The 21,872-nt window shown below is 35.7% G+C and overlaps 1 protein-coding gene across 1 annotated transcript in view; it reads left to right on the forward strand.

The window, feature by feature from the left end:
- The first annotated feature begins 15,916 nt into the window (after positions 1-15,916).
- The window catches only part of LOC127547401 (cyclic nucleotide-binding domain-containing protein 1-like), a 161,182-nt gene continuing 155,226 nt past the window's right edge, over positions 15,917-21,872 (forward strand). The window contains exons 1-2 of the mRNA XM_051974317.1: positions 15,917-15,931; positions 16,430-16,562. Coding sequence (XP_051830277.1) covers positions 15,917-15,931; positions 16,430-16,562 — 148 coding nt within the window. The remainder of the gene's footprint in view (positions 15,932-16,429; positions 16,563-21,872) is intronic.

A 21,872-nucleotide genomic window follows, 5' to 3' on the forward strand; every position in this document is an offset into this window, starting at 1 on the left:
TATGATACAGGGTGAAAAATTGAATCAATAATCTTTTCCCCAAAACTTGTCTTTCTTATTAATTTACCTGTTTCTGTTAATGACATTTCCATTGGACTAGTCATTGAGTCTTGTAATCATAAATTTTGTTCTATTTTTTTAAACAAAATTTTATTTGTATTTATTTAATTAGTTATTTGGTTTCCACATTGGCTAAACTTCAGCCTATATCTTCTTCCCCAGAGAGCCATCTCATATGACAAATATTTTTATTTTATTATTTATTATTTTCATTAAAGCATTTTATTTGCAAAGCATATGAATGAATAATTTTTCCAACATTGATCCTTGCATAACCTTTTGTTCCAAATTTTCCCCTACTTCCTCGCACCCTCTCTCTTAGCTGGCAGGTGGTCCAATATATGTTAAATATGTTGAAATACATGTTAGATCCAATATATGTATACATATTTATACAGTTATTTTGTATGACAAATATTTTTCACAAAGGAAAGAAGAAAAATCAGTATAACAAAAAGATTGACAATATATAATATATTTAGCATATATAAAACCTCAATTTTATCAAAGATGGATAAAAGTTATTTTCTCATATTTCTTTTTTGAGTCATGTTTGCACTTTGTAGTTTGAAACATTTCTTTTCTATTGTTTTATCATTTTTCTTTTAATTCATATCATCATAATCATTATATATGTGATATTCTTGACTTTGATTTCTTTATCTTGCAGAAATATATGTAAATCTTTTGTTGATTTTCTGTAAAGGGCTGAAACGCTTGAGCTGATGCTCTGAGGTCAGACAACCAAGCACTTAAGGCTAACTACCAATTGGACAATACTCTATTAGCATATGCTTGGAAAATGGCCCTTCCCACATCCTGTGCTGGCTCAATGATTGGTGTATACAGAGAATTGTACGAGGGACGAGGGGGTGGAGTAAGACTAGCCAGAGTCACTTTTGGGTGGGAGAAGAAGAGGAGAGGTAGTGGAGATTCTGTGCCCATCCAATTCACTTCAACTCCTAAAGACCAAGAATAAAGACCAGGGACTTTTGCTTATCCTGACTCTGGCTGATTCTAAGGCATCCAGGGTGCTAACTCAGTCTTCACAATTTTTGGAATTCCTCATGTTCTTAATTTTTCATAGCACAGTATATTCCATTTTATTTATACATCACATTTTATCTGTCCCCTAATTAATAAGTATCTACTTTGTTTTCATTTCTTTGCTAGCATTAAAATGCTACCATAAATATTTAGGTGTATTTGAAAACCTTAAATTTTTTTTTAAAATTAATGATATCTTTGAGATATATATATATATATATATATATATATATTATATATATATATATATATATATATATATATATATATATATATTATATATATATATATATGCCTAATAGTATAATAGTAGAATTTCTGGAATAGAGGTTATGGCTATTTTAGTCACTTTATTTACATAATTGAAATTGATTTTCAGAATTGTTGTAATAATTTATAGCTTTACCAACAATGCATTAGTATTCAGATTCATTTCAGAGTCCTCTCACCTATTCACTAAATGTTTTATAAAACCTATCCTAATCCTATCTTTCCTAATTACTTCCTTTTCCCCATCCATATGATTACTTGGTCTGATTATGCTGTTCTAGATTCAACAACCTTCAGAGGTTTACTACTGCTTCAAAGATTAAAAAAGAAAAGAATGAAAAAATCCCTTCTGAGTGCAAATTTTGTCCAAATAAATTATATCAATACCATTTTCCCCCCTCCTGACTACTGATTTCTGTTTTTTGAAATTCTCTTCATGTTTTTTTTTTTTTAAACCTTCATTCTTTCAGCCTTCTCTGATCTCCCAAAAGAGTAAAAGAGAACTTTTTCACTTCAGATTTTCTTAGGTTGCTCCAATCTTTTCTTTACACTATCATGTTCTACCTTGTATCATGGTTTTTTTTTTTTTTTTTAATGTATATGTTAAGAGTTCAAATGTTGGAGTTTGTTCTCAGAGGATAGCCGGTTTAGAGGCTTAGAGCCCTTCGGATGTCTCCAAATCCAAAGGTTCTGTCCTTCAGCCTCTGCCTCTGCCTTCTTCTGTCTCCAACAGAGATGGAAGATCTCTCTTATCTCCTTCTGGGGGGCCCAGCCACCAATTTGCCGCGGAGAGAGGGCTTCTGGCGTAGCTCCACTGAAGTCCGTCAAAAGTGTTCTCTGCAGCAGAGTCGTTTCTCTCGAGTCTAGCGCGATCAGCCAGCCAAGAGGAAAAAATGTATTCTGGAATGGCTGTCTCGCCTTATATGTGAACCTTCTGAGAGAATGGGATTATGGGTTTTCTCCCATAGTGCTCTCTGGCCCAAAGAGCTTTAAGGTGTGGACTTTGAGTAAAGGTGGGAACACGAGCCTTGTCTTGATTAGTTCTACTTAGTACCTTGTTTCAGGTTCTGGCCAAAACAACTTCTTGTAAGATTAGATCAACTCTAATTACTTAGCAGTTAGTAAGGATTCCAACATCTCCCCCTTTCTTTTGTTTTAAAACATAGGGGGTTTCTGAGGGGGTACACATAAATCCATCAATATGGGCCAGAACTTTGTAACAGATATACATGGTATACATAAATCCATCAATACTGGAGGCATTATACATAATTTACATGAGCACATAGCAATATAACACAGGCTAGTAGTAATGTAACAAATAACAAGAATCAATCTGAAAATTTACACATGTCCATAAGTCCTAGAAACAGTCCAATAGGATTCCATTGTCCATTAGTTCATGTGCCAGGAATCTAATAATTCTTATGAGCACAATCAGCAACAGAACCACCCGATATTTCTTGGGTCTTCTCCTTTGTTTCAAGGGTCTGCTCCATCTTTCTGCGATGGACAAGGCGAATGCGGCTCGTAGGCACCCATCTGATTCCTTCTCCACCTGTAGAGATGCAAGCAAATCCTCTCCCCGAAGCAGTTAGTCTATCTGGTCCCTTCCATTCACCACTTTCTGGGTCTCTCCACATCACCTGGCGATTATCTAAAGATAGTGGAGCTGCTCGCACTGGACACTGCTCTTCTGGTGGGTTATAAAACCTGTCTGCTGGAGCCAGTGCATCTTTATCAAAGATTAAAAAATTAATGGTATAGAGAACTAAATTTAGAAGTTCTCTAGGGTTACCCGTGGCTCCTCCTTTCTTTTGTTTTTGGAGGAGTGTCTTAATGTCTCTGTTTCTTCTTTCTACTATTGCTTGACCTTGAGGATTGAAGGGTATGCCAGTAGTGTGTAGAATCTTATACTGTGCACAAAAGTGTTCAAAATGTTTGGAGGTATATGCCGGTCCATTATCTGTTTTTATTTCTTGTGGCACACCCATAATTGCGAATGCTTGAATGAGGAATTCAGTGACCACTCGGGCTGTCTCTTTTGCTGCTGGTATGGCAAAAGTGAATCCTGAAAAGGTGTCTACCACAACGTGGATAAAAGACAGACGACCAAAAGATTTATAATGAGTCACATCCATTTGCCAGATTTCATTGGGTCTCAAACCACGAGGGTTCTTCCCTGGAGGCAGTGTAGGAGCGTGGAAGGGAAGGCAAGCTGTACAGCTTTTCACTATGCTCCTAGCTTCTTCTTTTGTAATCCCAAACTGTAAACGCAAAGCTCGAGCAGCCTGATGGTATTTAGAATGGGATTCCTGGGCCTCCTGAAATAAAGGCGTACTGGCCAACATAGTTAAAAGGCTATCTGCCTCTGAATTTCCATCAAAAATAGGACCTGGAAGTCCACTATGTGAATGGACATGCAGGATATAAATCTTTCCTGGATGCTTTCTCACTTGCTCTTGAAGTTCCTTAAAGAGCTGATATATATTAGAAGCTGCAAATTTTATTTGGGCTGTGGCAATTCTTTGTACCACACCTACTGAATAGGCTGAATCAGATATTATATTTATGTCGCCTGGGTAATAAGTGAGAGCTAGCATGATCGCATATAATTCGTTCTGCTGAGTGGACTGAAAAGGAGTTCTGACTACTCTTTTTACGGTTAGATCATGAGAGTATACAGCACAAATATTTTGTTTGGCTGCGTCTATAAAGATGGTTGGTCCTTCAAGAGGAACCTTAGAAACCTTCTCTTCAAAAATCCATTGCCAATTATGCAGTAGTCTGGTTATCTTTAATGGAGATCCATGTGCAAAATTTGGAGCCATGGCCAATAAAATCTGCCACTCTGGGATGGTTTCACAGCATACATTAATTTGTGCATTTGTATAGAAGGTATATATCTTGTCAGGTCTTGTCCCAGATAATTGTACTGCTCGCTTAATGGCCTTTAATAGAATTCTAGCCACAAGCACTGGGTAAGGCGTAAGGCTTTGTTCTGGTTGTGCTGGGAGGTTCACCCACTCTATCACACTGTCTCCTTGATGAAGGACTGCTGTGGGTGCTTCTTTCGTAGCAAAAACAGATATTTCCAAGGGTTTTTGAGTTACTCTCTCAACTACATTGGATAAAGCCAGTTCAACTTCTCTCAAGGTCTCTTGAGCTTCTTTTGTAAGCCGGCGTGGTGAATTTAAAGCAGTGTCTCCCCTTAAAATGTCATATAGGGGTTGCAATTGATTGGTAGTTAAACCTAATACTGGACGCATCCATTGGATATCTCCTATTAATTTTTGGAAATCATTTAAGGTGTTCAACCTCTCTGTTCTTAAAGACAGTTTTTGTAGTGTAAGTGCCTTAGGATATATTTCATATCCTAAATATTGAAAAGGAGCATGCCTTTGAATTTTTTCTGTAGCGATATGAAGTTTGTAGTATCTTAGTGTTTCTATGGTTTTTTGTAGACATGCTTCTAGAATTTGTTCCTCAGGTGCACAACCCAATATATCATCCATATAATGTAATAGCATAACTTTTGGAAATGCTTTTCTTATTGGAGCAAGAGCAGCAGCAACATACATTTGACACATAGTGGGGCTGTTCTTCATACCCTGTGGCAAAACCGTCCATTCATATCTTTTATAAGGCTCAGCTAAATTGACACTGGGCACCGAAAAGGCAAATCTCTTCATATCCTCCTTATCCAGAGGAATGGAATAGAAACAATCCTTGATGTCTATAACCCAAAGAGGCCATTCTCTAGGAAGCTGAGTAGGAGATGGAAGTCCAGGCTGAAGAGTTCCCATAGTTTCCATCTGTTCGTTCACTTTTCTTAAATCAGTGAGCATCCTCCATTTTCCCGATTTCTTTTTTACAACGAACACTGGTGAATTCCAAGGACTTAGAGAAGGTTGTAAATGCCCTTGTTCAAGCTGCTCCTGTACTATATCTAATAAGGCCTGAATTTTATCGCTACTTAAGGGCCACTGTTCTATCCACACTGGTGTATCAGTTTTCCATTGGATAGGAATAGGTGAAAGTGTTGGCAGGCCTTCAACAGCAGCCCTGCTTAAAAAACCGAAGTACTCATTTTTAACCCCAATTGTTGTAAAACGTCTCTTCCCCACAGATTGATGGGGATTTTTTCAACTATAAAAGGAGTAAAAACTCCTGTTTTGCCTTCAAAAGTCCATCTCATAGGGGCAGCACTAACTTCAGTTGCTATTGATCCTCCTACTCCAGACATATAGGTATCTGCTTTAATCTTTGGCCAGTGACTGGGCCAACTGGCACCTCTAATAACTGTACGATCCACACCTGTGTCTACCAATCCTTCCAATGGTAGGCCATTTATATAGATAGTGAGCATAGGTCGGCCAGCCGTTACTGCTGCTGTCCAGTATATTTCTGGTTTTTGTGGTCTGGAGTCAGAACCTGGGTGACTATCACGAGGCTGCTTATTAGGATTCTGTATGAGTAACCCTGATGCTACTACGTCTCCTGGGTGATAAGTCACACATTGACTACCTGTATTAGTGACTGGGATATTATCTACACATTCCCCAGTTTCCCACATCAGAGTGTGGATGGACACTGTTTTGTACATACAAGAAGGTGAAATGGTCAAGCCTACTGTGCCTGGAGGTAAGGGATCCATAGGCTGGAGAGGAACAGATTTCACCTCTCCAGGGGGTATCTCAGTTGTCCCAGCTGCATACAGCTCTATTCTCCCCAATTGTAATTCCCTTCTGCCATCAGGTTGCTTCCTGGCTGGTTGACTGTGTAATCCCCTTCTCCCATCATATGGCTTTCTGGTTGATTGGTCATGTCTGGGTACTGGACTTCTAGGCACTCTCTGGGTGCACCATTGGCTGCCATCATGCCCCAAGTGTTTTTTGCCTTGGGCCCTGGGGCTGGGCCCCTCATCCCGTTTCCCTGAATCTGTCTGCATTCTGAGGCCCAATGGAAGCCTCTGTTGCATTTTGGACATGGGGTTTGGGGTCTTGTTCTCCCACCTTGTCTTCCCATTCTATCTCTATACCAACATTGAGCTTTCAGATGTCCTACTTTTCCACACTGAAAGCATCTACGAGTCTCTCTGGAAGTCCCTTACCAAGAGGGATTCTGTCTTCTCATGTTTGGATTTTGGGAAGTCTGCATCATAGCCTGGCTATAAAAGGCACCTGTGTCCACTGTGGCACAGCGTCTTATGAGTTCCTCTAAAGGAGCATCCTTGCGCAGTCCTAGTATAATTCTTCTGCAAACCTCATTAGCATTTTCCTTAGCAAGTTGCCTTATCAAGATGTCTGTTATTGCATTTTCTCCATTTGTTCTTATGATAGCTGTCTGCAAGCGTCCCACAAAGTCAGCGAAGGATTCATTTGGCCCTTGTGTTATTTTTGTGAAGGCCCCCCCTTTGTCGTCTTTATTGTGAAGAGAAGCCCATGCTTTGATAGCATTATCAGCAATTTGCTGATATGCTGCTACAGAATAACCAATTTTTGCTGCGACACCTGCATAAGGACCTGTACCTGTTAGTAGATCACAGGTGATTGCAGTATGAACTCCACTTTGAATATTTTGTTGGGCTTGTATCCTACAGAGCTCACTATATTCAGAAAGCCACAAGTAGTTCTGTCCAGGTTCTAGGCATATTTTTGCTATCGATTTCCAGTCATTAGGGGTCAAGATTTCAAAAGACAAATTTTGTAATAGCATCTTAACATAAGCTGATGTAGCCCCATAAAGAGTGCAAGCTTTTTTCAGGTCTTTGAGGATTTCTATATCAAAAGGTGAGTATCTTCTACTTTCTTGACCTGAAGAATTAAACTGTTGAATTACAGGAAAAATGTGGTGTTGAAATTCTGATACATTTTTCCCTTCTTCTCTGGCCTTAATTAGTCCCTTTTGTAATCTACTCAAAGGAGCAGCTGGATGCTGGGGGGGAGGTGCTGGATGCCGGGGGGGAGGTGCTGGATGCTGGGGAGGAGGTGCTGGATACTGGGGGGGAGGTGCTGGATGCTGGGGGGAAGGTGCTGGTGCTGTCACTGCCCCCCCCACTACCCCTCCTCTCTCCATCCCGGAGGGTGGAGTTGATGAAGGAGAGTCAATTACCTGCTCCTCAGGTGGGGCTGAGGCTGCCTCAGATTCACCCCACCCTTGAGCCTCACTTAAGTCTCCCTGCCCTGTGGGGATATGGCCATTAATCTGTTCTTTGTCTTCCTCCTTTATCTCAGGCTTCCCCCTTTGGATATCCCGGTATTTTAAGGCCATCTGTATTGTATTGTATAAATAGAACACTGCAATGGAAACTGAACGAGGACCATTTTCATTGTTATATGCAGACATCTGTTGACCAACCAATGCCCAGTTTTTTAGAGAGATTTGTTTTTCCTCTAAGAACCAAGGGGAGGTGCGTTTTAATGTAGCCAGAAGTCTAGCTGTCTGTCCCCAAGTTACAAGTAGCCCTTGATCTTCTATCAGCTTAAGCAGGCTTTCTATAGCACCACTCTTGGGTGGGTCTGGGGTTGGGGGGGTTGGGGTGGGGGATGGAGAATCTTTACCTAGGATCTGTCCCATTTCAGCCAAAAAAGGTTGTACTCACTCAGTTCCTGCTCACTGGAGACTTCTTCAGTGAAAGTAGGGTCCTTGGTTCCCATGCTTGGGCGCCAAATGTTAAGAGTTCAAATGTTGGAGTTTGTTCTCAGAGGACAGCCGGTTTAGAGGCTTAGAGCCCTTCGGATGTCTCCAAATCCAAAGGTTCTGTCCTTCAGCCTCTGCCTCTGCCTTCTTCTGTCTCCAACAGAGATGGAAGATCTCTCTTATCTCCTTCTGGGGGCCCAGCCACCAATTTGCCGCGGAGAGAGGGCTTCTGGCGTAGCTCCACTGAAGTCCGTCAAAAGTGTTCTCTGCAGCAGAGTCGTTTCTCTCGAGTCTAGCGCGATCAGCCAGCCAAGAGGAAAAAATGTGTTCTGGAATGGCTGTCTCGCCTTATATGTGAACCTTCTGAGAGAATGGGATTATGGGTTTTCTCCCATAGTGCTCTCTGGCCCAAAGAGCTTTAAGGTGTGGACTTTGAGTAAAGGTGGGAACACGAGCCTTGTCTTGATTAGTTCTACTTAGTACCTTTTTTGAACCTGAATTGAGGTGTTTCTGGAAATATCCATATGTTCAGAACCAAAGGTTCATTGAATTCATGCAATGCAACATGGGCAGTTACTGCCAGAAATACCTTGGATTCATTACTTATTTGATTTTGAATTAGTATTGTGCTGGGTATTGTGTTCAGAAACATTTTATTCCAAAAATTTTTGCAACCCCCACATTAAGTTATGCAAACCCAGTTGGGATTGTGACCCACAGTTTAAGAAGATTTGCTCTATGGATGGAGTCAAGATGGTGAAGAGTAGATAAGGCTTTGCCTGAGTTCATCCTGGCTTCCCTCAGAATCAATACTAGATCAAGCCTCTGAATTGATTTTGGAGTAAAAGAACCCACAGATATTTGGAGTGTAATAATTTTTCAACATAAAATATCTTGGAAGGAATTCAAGAAAGGTCTGACTCAATTGGTCAGGGGGTAATGTGACCTAGCACAGCATGAAGAGGTCTGGCATGGAGAGCTCTGACCATAGAAGCTACTATGGAGACAGGGAAGAAGAGAATACAAGTCCAGAAATGACAAAAAATGAAACCTCAAAGGGAAATATGAACTGCTTTCCACCTCAAAAGACTCTCTTGGAAGAGTTCCCAAAATATCTTAAAAGAGAGGTTCTTTTAAGTTGTGTAGGTAAAAAGAAATGAGAGCTTTGTAGGAGAATATGAAAAAGAAATCATAGAAATTGACTGAAGAAACTAACTCCTTAAAATCCATTTGTTGAAATAGAAAAAAAATATTGAAAAAAAGCAATTTCTTAAAAAAGAGATTTGACAAAATGAAAAAAAAAAAGAAAATAACTTCTGGAAAAATATAATTGGTGAAAAGGGGAAAAATCCACTGAACAAAACAACTCCTTTAAAAGTACAGTTGGCCAAATACAAAAGAAGATTAAAAAGCTAATAAGAAAATAATTCGCTAAAAATTTGAATAGTACAAATGGAAGTGAATGACTCAATGACAAAACCAAAAAAAATGAAAAAACAGAAGAAAATGTAGAATAATCGCATTGGAAAAAAAACTGATCTGGAAAATAGATCCAGGAGAGACAATCTAAGAATCATTGAAGTACCTGAAAGCCACGATGAAAACAAAAAAGAGCCTGAAGAACATCTTGCAAGAAATCATCAAAGAAAACTTTCCAGATATACTACAACCTGAAGGCAAAATCATTGAAAGACTCCACAATCACCTCCTGAAAGAGACCCCCAAAGGAAAACTTCAAGGAATATTGTAGTAAAATTCCAAAATTATCAGATCAAGGAGAAAATACTGCAAGCAGCCAGAAGGAGACAATTCAAATATTAAGGAGCCATAATCAGAGTTACCTAAGACCTAATAGCTTCTACTTTCAAGGATTGAAGTGCCTAAAATATGATATGCCAGAAGGCAAAGGAACTTGGACTGAAACCAAAAACCAACTATCCAAGAAAACTAAGCATTACCTTTCAGAGAAAAAAAGATGGAAATTCAATGAAACAGAAATTGGGGAAAAAAAGGATTGTGCTGGGAGAAGAGGAAAGGGGAAGTAAATTGAGATAAATTATATCAGAGGAAGTGGAATAAAAGACCTATTACTGTTTAGGGAAATAAGAGAGAAGGAAGAGCATTGTTTGTTATTTAGAAGAAACACCCCTGAAGCAGAGAAATACATACAGAATAAAGGTAAAAGGCTGGAGCAGAATCTATTATGCTTTAGCTGAAGTGTGGGGAAAAAAAAAGAAACAGGACTAGCAATCCTGATCTCAGATCAAGAAAAAAACAAAAATAAATCTAATTAAAAGAGATAAGGAGGGGAACTACATCTAGCTAATGGATATTATAGATGATGAAGTAATATCAAGAGTAAACATATTTGCACCAAGTGGTATAGTATCTAAATTTCTAGAGGAAAAGTTACCTGAGTTGCAAGAAGAAATATACACTTTGCAAAACTATACTAGTGGGTGATCTCAACCTCCTTCTATCAGAACTAGATAAATGTAACCATAAAATAAATAAGAAAGAAGTTAAGGATGTGAATCACATTTTAGAAAAGTTGGATATAATAGACCTTTGGAAGTAATTGAATGGTGTTAGAAAGAAATTTATGGCACCTACACAGAAATTGACATATATTAAAACATTAAAAGGTCACAATAAAATGCAGAAAGGCAGAAATAATAAATGCATCCTTTTCAGATTATGTTCAATAAAAAAAATGTAATCAAGGGCCAGTGAAAATAGACCAAAAATTAATTGGAAATTACATAATATAATTCTAAAGAATGAATAGGTGAAAAAAACAAATAATAAAAACAATGAATAATTTCATCCAAGAGAATGACAACAAGGAGACAACATACCAAAAGTTATGCAGCCAAAGCAGATGTTAGGAGAAATTTTATATGCTTACAGGAATAAGATAGAGAAAGAAAAGATCAACTGGAACCATTCCCAGTAAGATCAGGAGTGAAACAAGGTTGCCCACTATCACCATTACTATTCAATATTGTATTAAAAATACTAGCTTTGGCAATAAGAGAAGAAAAAGAGATTAAAGGAATTAGAGTAGGTAATGAAGAAACCAAATTATCACTCTTTGCAGATGATATGATGGTATATTTAGGGAACCCCAGATAATCTACTAAAAAGCTATTAGAAATAATCCACACCTTTAGCAAAGTTGCAGGATGCAAAATAAACCCACATAAGTCATCAGCATTTTTATATATCACTAACAAAATCCAAGAGTCAGAGTTACAAAGAGAAATTCCATTTGTAATTGCTGATAGTATAAAATTTATGGGAATCTTTCTGCCAAGGTAAAGTCAGTAACTATGTGAGCAAAACTACAAAACACTTTCCACACAAAATAAAGTCAGATCTAACCAATAAAAAAAAATGTTAAGTGCTCTTGGATAGGCAGAGGGAAAATAATAAAGATGACAATACTACCTAAATTAATCTATTTATTTAGTGCTATACCAATAAAATTCCCAAGAAACTATTTTACTGACCTATTTACTGAAAATAACAAAAAAAATTCATCTGGCAGAACAAATGGTCAAGAATTTCAAGTGAACTAATGAAAAAAAAATTAAATGAAAGTGGCTTAGCTGTACCAGATCTAAAACTATATTATAAAGCAGCAGTCATCAAAACCATTTGGTACTGACTTAAAAAGAATAGTTGATCAGTGGAATACATTAAGTTCACATTGACAAAATATTCATTAATTATAGCAATCTAGTGTTTGTCAAACCCAAAGACTTTAGCTTTTGCAATAAGAATTCACTATTTGACAAAAACTGTTGGAAAAATTGGAAACTAGTATGGCAGAAAGTAGGCATTGATCCACACCCAACATTGTATACCAAGATAAGTCAAAATGGGTTCATGATCTAGACATAAAGAATGAGTTTATAAATAAATTAGAAGAACATAGGATAGTTTACCTCTCAGATTTGTGGAGGAGGAAGGAATTTGTGACCAAAGAAAAACTAGAGATCATTATTGATCACAAAATAGAAAATTTTGATTACATCAAATTAAAAAGCTTTTGTACAAACAAAACTAATGAGATAAAATTAGAAGGGAAACAATAAACAGGGAAAACATTTTTACAGTCAAAGGTTCTAATAAAGGCCTCATTTCTAAAATAAATAAAGAATTGACTCAGATTTATAATAGTTCAATCCATTCTCCAACTGATAAATAATCAAAGGAAAAGGACAATTTTCAGATGAAGAAATTGAAACTTTTTCCAGTTATATGAAAAGGTACTACATATCATTTTTGATCAGAGAAATGCAAATTAAGACAACTCTGAGATACCACTACACACCTCTCAGATTGACTAAGATTACAAGAAAATATATTGATGAATGTTAGAGGGAGTGTGGGAAAACTGGGACACTGATGCATTGTTAGTGGAATTGGGAACAAATCCAACTATTCTGGAGAGCAATTTGAAACTATGCTCAAAAAGTTATCAAACAGTGCATACCCTTTGATCCAGCAGTGTTACTACTGGACTTATATCCCAAAGAAATCTTTTTTTTTTTTTTTTTTTTTTTTTTTGTTAAGCATTCTCTCTCTTTTTTTTTTTTTTTTATCTTTACTAAGCCATATTTTATTTATTTATTTTTTTAAATAATAACTTTGTATTGACAGAATCCATGCCAGGATAATTTTTACACAGCATTATCCCTTGCAATCACTTATGTTTCGTTTTTTTTCCCCCTCCCTCCCTCTTCTCCCCCTCCCAAGATGGCAAGCAGTCCTATATATGTTAAATATGTTGCAGTATATCCTAGATACAATACATATTTGCAGAACCAAACAGTTCTCCCGCTGCACAGGGAGAATTGGATTCAGAAGGTAAAAATAACTCGGGAAGAAAATCAAAAATCAAATAGTTCACATTCATTTCCCAGTATTCCTTCTTTGGGTGTAGCTGTTTCTGTCCATCATTTCTCCAATGAAACTCAGTTAAGTCTCTTTGTCAGAGAAATCCACTTCCATCAGAATACATCCTCATACAATATCGTTGTCGAAGTGTATAATGATCTCCTGGTTCTGCTCATCTCACTTAGCATCAGTCCATGTAGGTCTCTCCAAGCCTCTCTGTATTCATTCTGCTGGTCATTCCTTACAGAGCAATCCAAAGAAATCTTAAAGAAGAGAAAGGTACAAAAATGTGCAAAATTTTTTTGTGGCAGCCCTTTTTGTAGTGGTTAGAAACTGGAAATTGAATGCATGCCCATCACCTAGAGATTGGCTGAATAAATTATGATATATGAATGTTATGGAATATTTTTGTTCTGTAAGAAATGACCAGCAGGAGGATTTCAGAGAGGCTTGGAGAGACTTACATGAATTGATGCTAAGTGAAATAAGCAGAAGTAGGAGGTCATTATACATGGCAACCACAAGATTATGCAATGATCAACTCTTATGGATGTGGCTTTCTTCAAAATGAGATGATTGAAACCAGTTCCAATTGTACAGTAATAAAGAGAATCAGCTACACTCAGAGAGAGAACTATGGGAAAGGAATGTGAAACACAACATATCACTTTTACTCTTTTTGCTATTGTTTGCTTTCATTCTTGTTTTCCATCTCAGATTTTTTTTTGCATAGATACAATTTTTCTTGTATAGCAAGATAATTGTATAAATATGTATGCATATATTGGATTTAACATATACTTTAACATATTTAACATGTAATGGACTGCCTGCCATTTAGAGGAGGGAGTGAAGGGAAGGAGGGGAAAAGTTGGAACAGAAGGTTTTGGGTCAGTGTCAAAAAATTACTCATGCATATGTTTTGTAAATAAAAAGCTATAATAATAAAAAAAGAAAAAGTATCAAAAATGAAAAGGGAGAACTTTCCACCAATGAAGACAAAATTAGAGCAATAATTTAGATATATTTTGTTCAAGTATATGGCATTAAATATGATAACCTAAGTGAAATGGAGGAATCCCTACAAAAATATAGATTGTCCAAATTAACAGACAAGGAAATAAATTATTCACATAGTCTCATTTTAGAAAAAGAAATAAAACTCCCTAAGAAAAAAATTTCCAGGGCCAGTGTGAATTCTATCAAACATTTAAAGAACAATTAATTCCAATACTATACAAACTATTTGTAAAATAGGGAAGAACTAATCCTATCAAATTCCTTTTATGACAAAGGAAGCTGATATCTAAACCAGGTAGAGTGAAAACAGAGAAAGAAAATTATAGACCAATTTCTCTAATGAACATTCATGCAAAAATCTTAAATTAAATATTAGCAAAGTGATTGCAGCAAGTTATCCCCAGGATAATACACCACGACAAAGTAGGACTTGTATCAGGAATGTAGGGTTTGTTCAATATTAGGAAAACTATGAGAATAATTCACTATATCAATAACCAAACTAACAAAAATCATATGACTATCTCCATAGATGCAGAAAAATCATTTTTACAAAATCCAACAACTATTCCTATTAAAAACACTAGAGAGTATAGCAATAAATGGAGTTTTCCTTAAAATGATCAGCAGCATTTATCTAAAATATCAGCAAGCATCATATATAAAGGGCATAAAATGCAACCATATCCAATAACATTAGTGGTGAAACAAGCTTGCCCACTCTCACTATTACTATTTATTATTGTATTATAAATTTTAGTTTTGTCAGTTAGAGAAAAAAAGTGATTAAAGAAATTAGAATAGGTAATGAGGAAATCAAGTTATGATGATATGATGGTATACTTAGAGAACCCTAGAAAATCAACTAAACAACTACTAGAAACAATTCACAACTTTAGCAAAGTTGCTGGAACCAAAATAAATCCACATAAATCATCAGCTTGTTCATATATTAACCACAAAGTCCAATAGCAAAAGATACAAAGAGAAATTCTATTTAAAATAGCTCTTGATAATATAAAATATTTGAGAGTCTATCTGTCAAGGCAAAGTAAGGAACTATATTAACACAATTACAAAATACTTTCCACACAAATAGAGTCATATCTAATCAATTGGAAAAATATCAAGTGCTCATGACATTACTGCCTAAATTAATTTATTTAATTAATGCCACATTAAACAAATTTCCAAGATATTATTTTACAGATCTAGAAAAAATAATAGCGAAGTTCATCAGGAAGAATAAAAGGTCAATAATTTCAAGGGAATTAATGAAAATGCAAATGAAGATGTACCAGATCTAAAACTATATTATAATGCAGTGGTCATCAAAACCATTTGGTAATGGCTAAGAAATAGAATTGCTGATCAGTGGAACAGGTTAGATTCACAGGACAAAATAGTCAATGACTATAGTAATCTAGTGTTTGACAAACTCAAAGATCCCAGATTTTGGGATAAGAACTTACTATTTGACAAAAACTGCTGGGAAAATTAGAAATTAGTATGGCAGAAACTAGGCATTGACTCACACCTAACATCGTATACCAAGATAAAATCGAAATGGGTTCATGATATAGACAAAGAGTGATATTATAAGTAGATTAGAAGAACATAGACAAACTTATTAAATACTTATCATGTGCTAAGCATTGTGTTTATTATACCATAACCTCAAAACTCTATGTCTACATCCAGAACATATTTGAGAAAGTAAAGATGGTTGTCTAGTTGTTTATATTTGCATATACTGTTTTCTTAACTAGATTTCAAAGGTCTATGATCATTATAAATTCCTGAATATAAAGAAGGAGAGATCATTTCTTTTTTCCTGTGATCCACACCATGTAACACAGAGCTTCCTGCTCAGTTAGCATTTCTTGAATGCTTAATGAATGAATGGAAATGTAGAATTAAGTCAACAGAAGATAACTTCTGCTTAGGAGGCAGGGATATTTACCTAAAGAACATGAAAAATTCTCTGGTGAGTTGATCAGAAGCATGGTGTGATTTGGACACCATTTTTAATTTTCAGAATGGCAGCTTTTTATTTCAAAGTATGGTTCCTTCAGTTTTGAGCTCAAGAAAACTTACTTTTGCATTTGATATGATAGAATGATGCAATTATTGAAAAAAAAACCCACAATGATACTGTCTTCAAATGATTATAAAAAGAAATGTCACATAAAAGCATTTTCAAGCTTATGAAAAGTGAGGAGAGAGGGAAACAATAAGAATGTCTGTTTAAAATTCTTAAAAGGTATCAGCAAGTTCAACTCTCTTTTGTCATAAAAGTAATGCCTTCACAATGAATCTCATTTATTTAATATGTGCTTAATTCTAGGGAATTCCAACTAGGTAGACTGTTTTTATTTTCTTTGCCACCCTTCATGTTTATGGTACATTCTTTTTGTATGTTTTCTTCTTACTGTTTTTTTTTTTAACCTAGTGATAAATATTGTGAACATTCACTTTCTTTCAGGAACAAGCTAAAACAGAAAAACTTGTCAGGGAAGAGTTAATCCATAAGTGCCCCTATTATCGAAATTGGCCTAGGCTTTCTATAGATGAGTTAACTGTCCACATTAAATGGAAGCGGTACCCTCCAGGACATGGTAAGTTCTATCCTTTAATTTATTCATTACCATTCCAAGATATAGATTTAAAAAATAACAGATTTCCTACCACATGCACATATACATGAACACACACATATAAAATGTAAAATTCTGGTTATGTTATTAAAACCTTTATTAATAATAATTATATTATTATTATATTATTATTTATTATCTAGCTATATATCATATTTTTGGATAACTTGAGAAATTTGCTATCTAACACTACCTAAGACTACTAAGTTCTCTTTAGATACATACTCTTCACAAAATAAAAAAAAAAAAAGGAAAACAAAGTAAGCAAACTCAAAGATCAAGAAAAATATACAATTTTATGTTGGCATAATATATATATTTGCATTCCTATGTATGTTTGTAAGACCAACTTAGACATGGATAGATTTAATAGATAGAGCACCTAGCTATTAATTTCTAATGTGGCTCGTTAAACCATGTTTCCTCTTGAGACTCTTTGGAAAATGGCACTGGTCATCTAATCTGTATGCCTTATCTCTCCTTCACTTCAGTCTGCCAGCTGTTACTTTCTGCTTTCATTAGATATTGTGAGTTTTCATTCAGTCTCTTATCCAGTACCCAGTATATATCATTATTCCTGAAATTCTTTGTAATTCAAAGTAGATATTTTTGTGCAACTGCCTTTGACCACTCTATAATGCTTGTGCCCCAGTTACAGATATTTTCCAAAGGTTTTTTGCATTCTCTAGCCCTCTCTCTTTTTTAGCTCTCCTATACCCATTTATTATAACCTTGGTAAACAATGGAAACCACTCCAGATTTCTCTCTTGCATTACAGGTACCTTAAATTTGTCTCATGGAACATATTACCAGTCATTTCTAATACCTGGTCCTTTTGGGGCTAATGGGATATGGCTATACAAACCATGTAGGGATATTTCCCTTGATCTGTTGACTGAAAGTGTAGAACTGGATGGATGTGTATGATGAGCACAGCATTCCAATTCCAAGAACTAACCTTAATTATACAAGAAAGAGACAATTATACAGTGTTCTCTATAAGACGTTCAAAATTCCATTTTACAGATGGTTTAAGTGAGATAAGAAGACATTAAATGATATCTATTTCTGATTTAATCCTCATATTATTTTCTATTTGCTTAAATATCTGCATGCATTATGCTTCTAGTAGAATGTAAACACCTTGAATCCAGGGACCTTTTTTGGAATTATCTGTTTCTTAGCATACATTGCCATATACATAGTGATTAATTCAACATATTTATTGAATTGAATTGGAGATGAGAAACAGATTTGATAAAAATAATTGTTTATTATCCCACTTAATACTCTGTATGAGAGAGATACAGAATGCATTTATCAGATTTAGTTATATGTAGCCATATTCAGTAACATTAAATAATACAGGCTGTTAAAAGAATGTCATAATGTCCATATGTTATTTGAAACAATCTCTCAGTAATCTCTTTATTCCTATCCATTTGATTTATGTAATTACTAGGATGACTTGATAGAGATAATAATTTAGAAAGACTTGCATTAACTCTTAGAAACACATGATTATATAAAGTATTGTTATTTTTGTCAGAAGATAAAATTCTACTCAAGTTTTAACTGAGATACTTAATTGGGTATTCATGAAATGTTTGACCTAATGTAGTATATTTCTATTTACTGTTTATGATATTATGTGAAAAATGTAATGGAATTATGTTGTGAAATGGGGCAAATGCACTTTTGTGAAGGCAAAGTGATTATTAATAATAAATGGAACTTCACTCTGTAAATCAGAAAATGTTGGTTAGTAGGTTTAGCTTTTCCAAGGTCTCGCTGTTTTGTGGCTAAAGTGTTAGATTGTTGTAACAGGTTCCATTCCAAATGTCAAATAAAGTTTTATTTGAGAGTCAGTGTAATAGTAGAAAGACTAGAACATAGGACTGGAATTTTGAAAATCTGAGTTGTTTCAGATATACAATGTCTGTATGGAAAGAAATTGAATCCCAGAATGTGTTTCTGTGCATATTTTTCACAAGATGCACAGGACCCTTGCAAATTTTGTTTGTATGATGTCTCTTTTGCTGCTGGTATGGCAAAAGTGAATCCTGAAAAGGTGTCTACCACAACATGGATAAAAGACAGACGACTGAAAGATTTATAATAGGTCACATCCATTTGCCAGATTTCATTGGGTCTTAAACCACGAGGGTTTTTCCCTGGAGGGAGCGTAGAGCGTGGAAAGGAAGGCAAGCTGTACAGGCTTTTACTATTCCTAGCTTCCTCTCTTGTTATCCCAAATTATAAACATAAAGCTCAATCAGCCTGATGATATTTAGAATGAGAATCTTGGGCTTCTTGAAATAAATGAGTATTGGCCAGCATAGTTAGAAGACTATCTGCCTTTGAATTATCATCAAAGATAGGACCTGGCAGTCCACTGTGAGAGTCGACATGAAAGATAAAAATCTTACCTGGAGGCTTTCTCACTTGCTCTTAAAGTTCCTTAAAGAGCTGATATATATTAGAAGCTTCAAATTTTATTTGGGCTGTGGCAATTCTTTGTACCACACCTGCTGAATAGGCCGAATCAGATATTATATTTATAGCTCCTGGATATTGTATGATTGCATACAATTCATTCTGCTGAGTGGATTGAAAAGAAGTTCTGACCACTCTCTTTATAGTTAAATCACAAGAGTATAAAGCACAAATGTTATGTTTGGCTGTATCTGTAAAGATAGTTGGTCCTTTAAGAAGAACCTTAGAAACCTTTTCTTTAAGAATCCATCAACAATTATGGATAGCTAGGACATCTTTAATGGAGAACCGTGTGTAAAATTTGTCACCGTGGCCAATAAAATTTGCCACTCTGGGATGTTTTCACAGCATACATTAATTTATGCTTTGGTATCAAAGGTGTATATCTTGTCAGGTTTTATCCCAGATAATTGTACTGCTTGCTTGATGGCCTTTAATAAAATTCTAGCCACAGAAATAGTAAATGCATCCTTTTCAAACCACAATGCACTGAAAATTACATTCAACAAAAAACCAGGGGAAAGTAGACCAAAAATAATTGGAAACTAAATAATCTCATACTAAAGAATGATTGGGTGAAACAGCAAATCATAGACATAATAACTTCATCCAAGAAAACGACAATAATGAGACATCATACTGAAATGTATGGGATGCAGCCAAAGCAGTAATAAGGGGAAATTTCATATTTCTAGAGGCCTACTTGCATAAAATAGAGAGAGAAGGTCAATGAATTGGGCTGGCAACTAAAAATGCTAGAAAAGGAACAAATTAAAACCCCCCAGTCAAACACTAAACTTGAAATTCTAAAAATAAAAGGAGAGATCAATAAAATTGAAAGTAAAAAAAAATTTTGAATGAATTAATAAAACTAAAAGTTGGTTCTATGAAAAAACCAACAAAATAGACAAACCCTTAGTAAATCTGATTAAAAAAAGGAAAGAGGAAAATCAAATTGTTAGTCTTAAAAATGAAATGGGAGAACTCGCCTCTAACGAAGAGGAAATTAGAGTAGTAATTAGGAGTTACTTTGCCCAACTTTATGCCAATAAATTCGACAACTTAAATGAAATGGAAGAATACCTTCAAAAATATAGCTTGCCCAAACTAACAGAGGAAGAAGTAAATATCCTAAATAAAATTCTAGCCACAAGCACTGGGTAAAGAGCAAAGCTTTGTTCTAGTTATGCTAGGAGGTTCACCCACTCTGTCACACTGTCTCCTTGATGAAGAATTGCTGTGGATGCCTATTTTATGGTAAAAACTGATATTTCCAAGAGTTTTTGAATGTTTCTTTCAACCACATTGGATTGAGTTTCTTTTCTAAGCTGACGTGGTGAGTTTAAAGCACTGTCTCCCTTTAAAATGTCATATAATTATTGCAATTGATAGGTAGTCAAGCCTAACATTGGACTCATCCATTGCATATCTCCTATTAATTTCTGAAAGTCATTTAAGGTGTTTATCTTCTGTGTTCTTAAGGAAGTTTTTGTACTGTAAGCACCTTAGGATATACTTCATATCCTAAATATTGAAAAGGAGCATATTGTTGAATTTTTTCTGGAGCTATGTGCAATTTATAGTTCCTTAGTGTTTCTATGGTCTTTTGTGGACATTCTTCTAAGATTTGCTCCTCAGGTACACATCCCAATATATCATCCAGGTAATATAATAACATAACTTTTGGAAATGCTTTTCTTACTGGTTTAAGAGCAGCAGCAATATACATTTGTCACATAGTAGGGTTATTTTTCATTCCCTGTGGCAAAACTGTCAATTCATATCTTTTATAAGGCTCAGCTAAGTTAACGCTGGGCACTGAAAAGGCAAATCTTTTCATATCCTCCTTATCTAGAGGAATAGAATAGAAATCCTTAATGTCTATAACCCAAAAAGGCTATTCTCTAGGCTTATTTCATTGGGCTTGTATCCTACAGAGTTTACTATATTCGGAAAGCCACAACAAGCTTTGTTCAGGTTCTAAGCATGTCCTTGCTATAGATTTCCAATCACTTAGGGGTTGAAATTTCATAAGCCTTATTCTGTAATAACATTTTAACATAAGATGATGTAGACCCCTAAAGAGTACAAGCCTTTTTCAGATCTTTGATAATTTCTAGATTAAAAGGAATGTATCTTCTCCTCACTTGTCCTGAAGAGTTAAGCTGTTCAATCACAGGATAAATTTCTATTTTCAAATAAGCTGTTTTCTGCCCTTCCTCTTTGGCTTTAAGTAGTGCCTTTTGCAATGGATTCATGGGGCGGGTAGTGGTTGCTGGGGTGGAGAAACTGGTGGTATCATTGTCCCTCCCACTCCTCTTCCTCCTTCCATCCAGAAAGGTGAAGTGGTTGGGGGAGGGTCAAGAGCCTACTCAGGTGTAGGCAGAGGTGAAATTGGGCTGTGAGATTAAGAAGCACCACACCCTTTAATTTCACTCAACTTCCCATGCTTTTCAGTAATTTTTTTTTTCATTACCCTCCCCCTTCTCTTCCTCTTTCTCCTTATGCTTCCTTGTCTGGCTGTTCTCCTTAAAATTTTTCTTTTTTCTATAACTTACAGGATTCTTTAAAGCCAATTGTACTATGTTGTATATATAGAATGTTTCCTTAGAAATTAAATCAGGATCATTATCATTGTAATATTTACTTAATTGTTCTCCTAGTAATTTACAATTATCTGCCTCTATTTCTTCTTCCTTGAAGAACCAAGGAGACGTGCATTCTAATGTATCCAAGAGTCCACCAATCTGCTCCCAAGTTTCAATCAAACCCTGT

The sequence above is a fragment of the Antechinus flavipes genome, chromosome 1, assembly GCF_016432865.1.
Source record: "Antechinus flavipes isolate AdamAnt ecotype Samford, QLD, Australia chromosome 1, AdamAnt_v2, whole genome shotgun sequence".
In the NCBI taxonomy this organism is placed as follows: domain Eukaryota; kingdom Metazoa; phylum Chordata; class Mammalia; order Dasyuromorphia; family Dasyuridae; genus Antechinus; species Antechinus flavipes.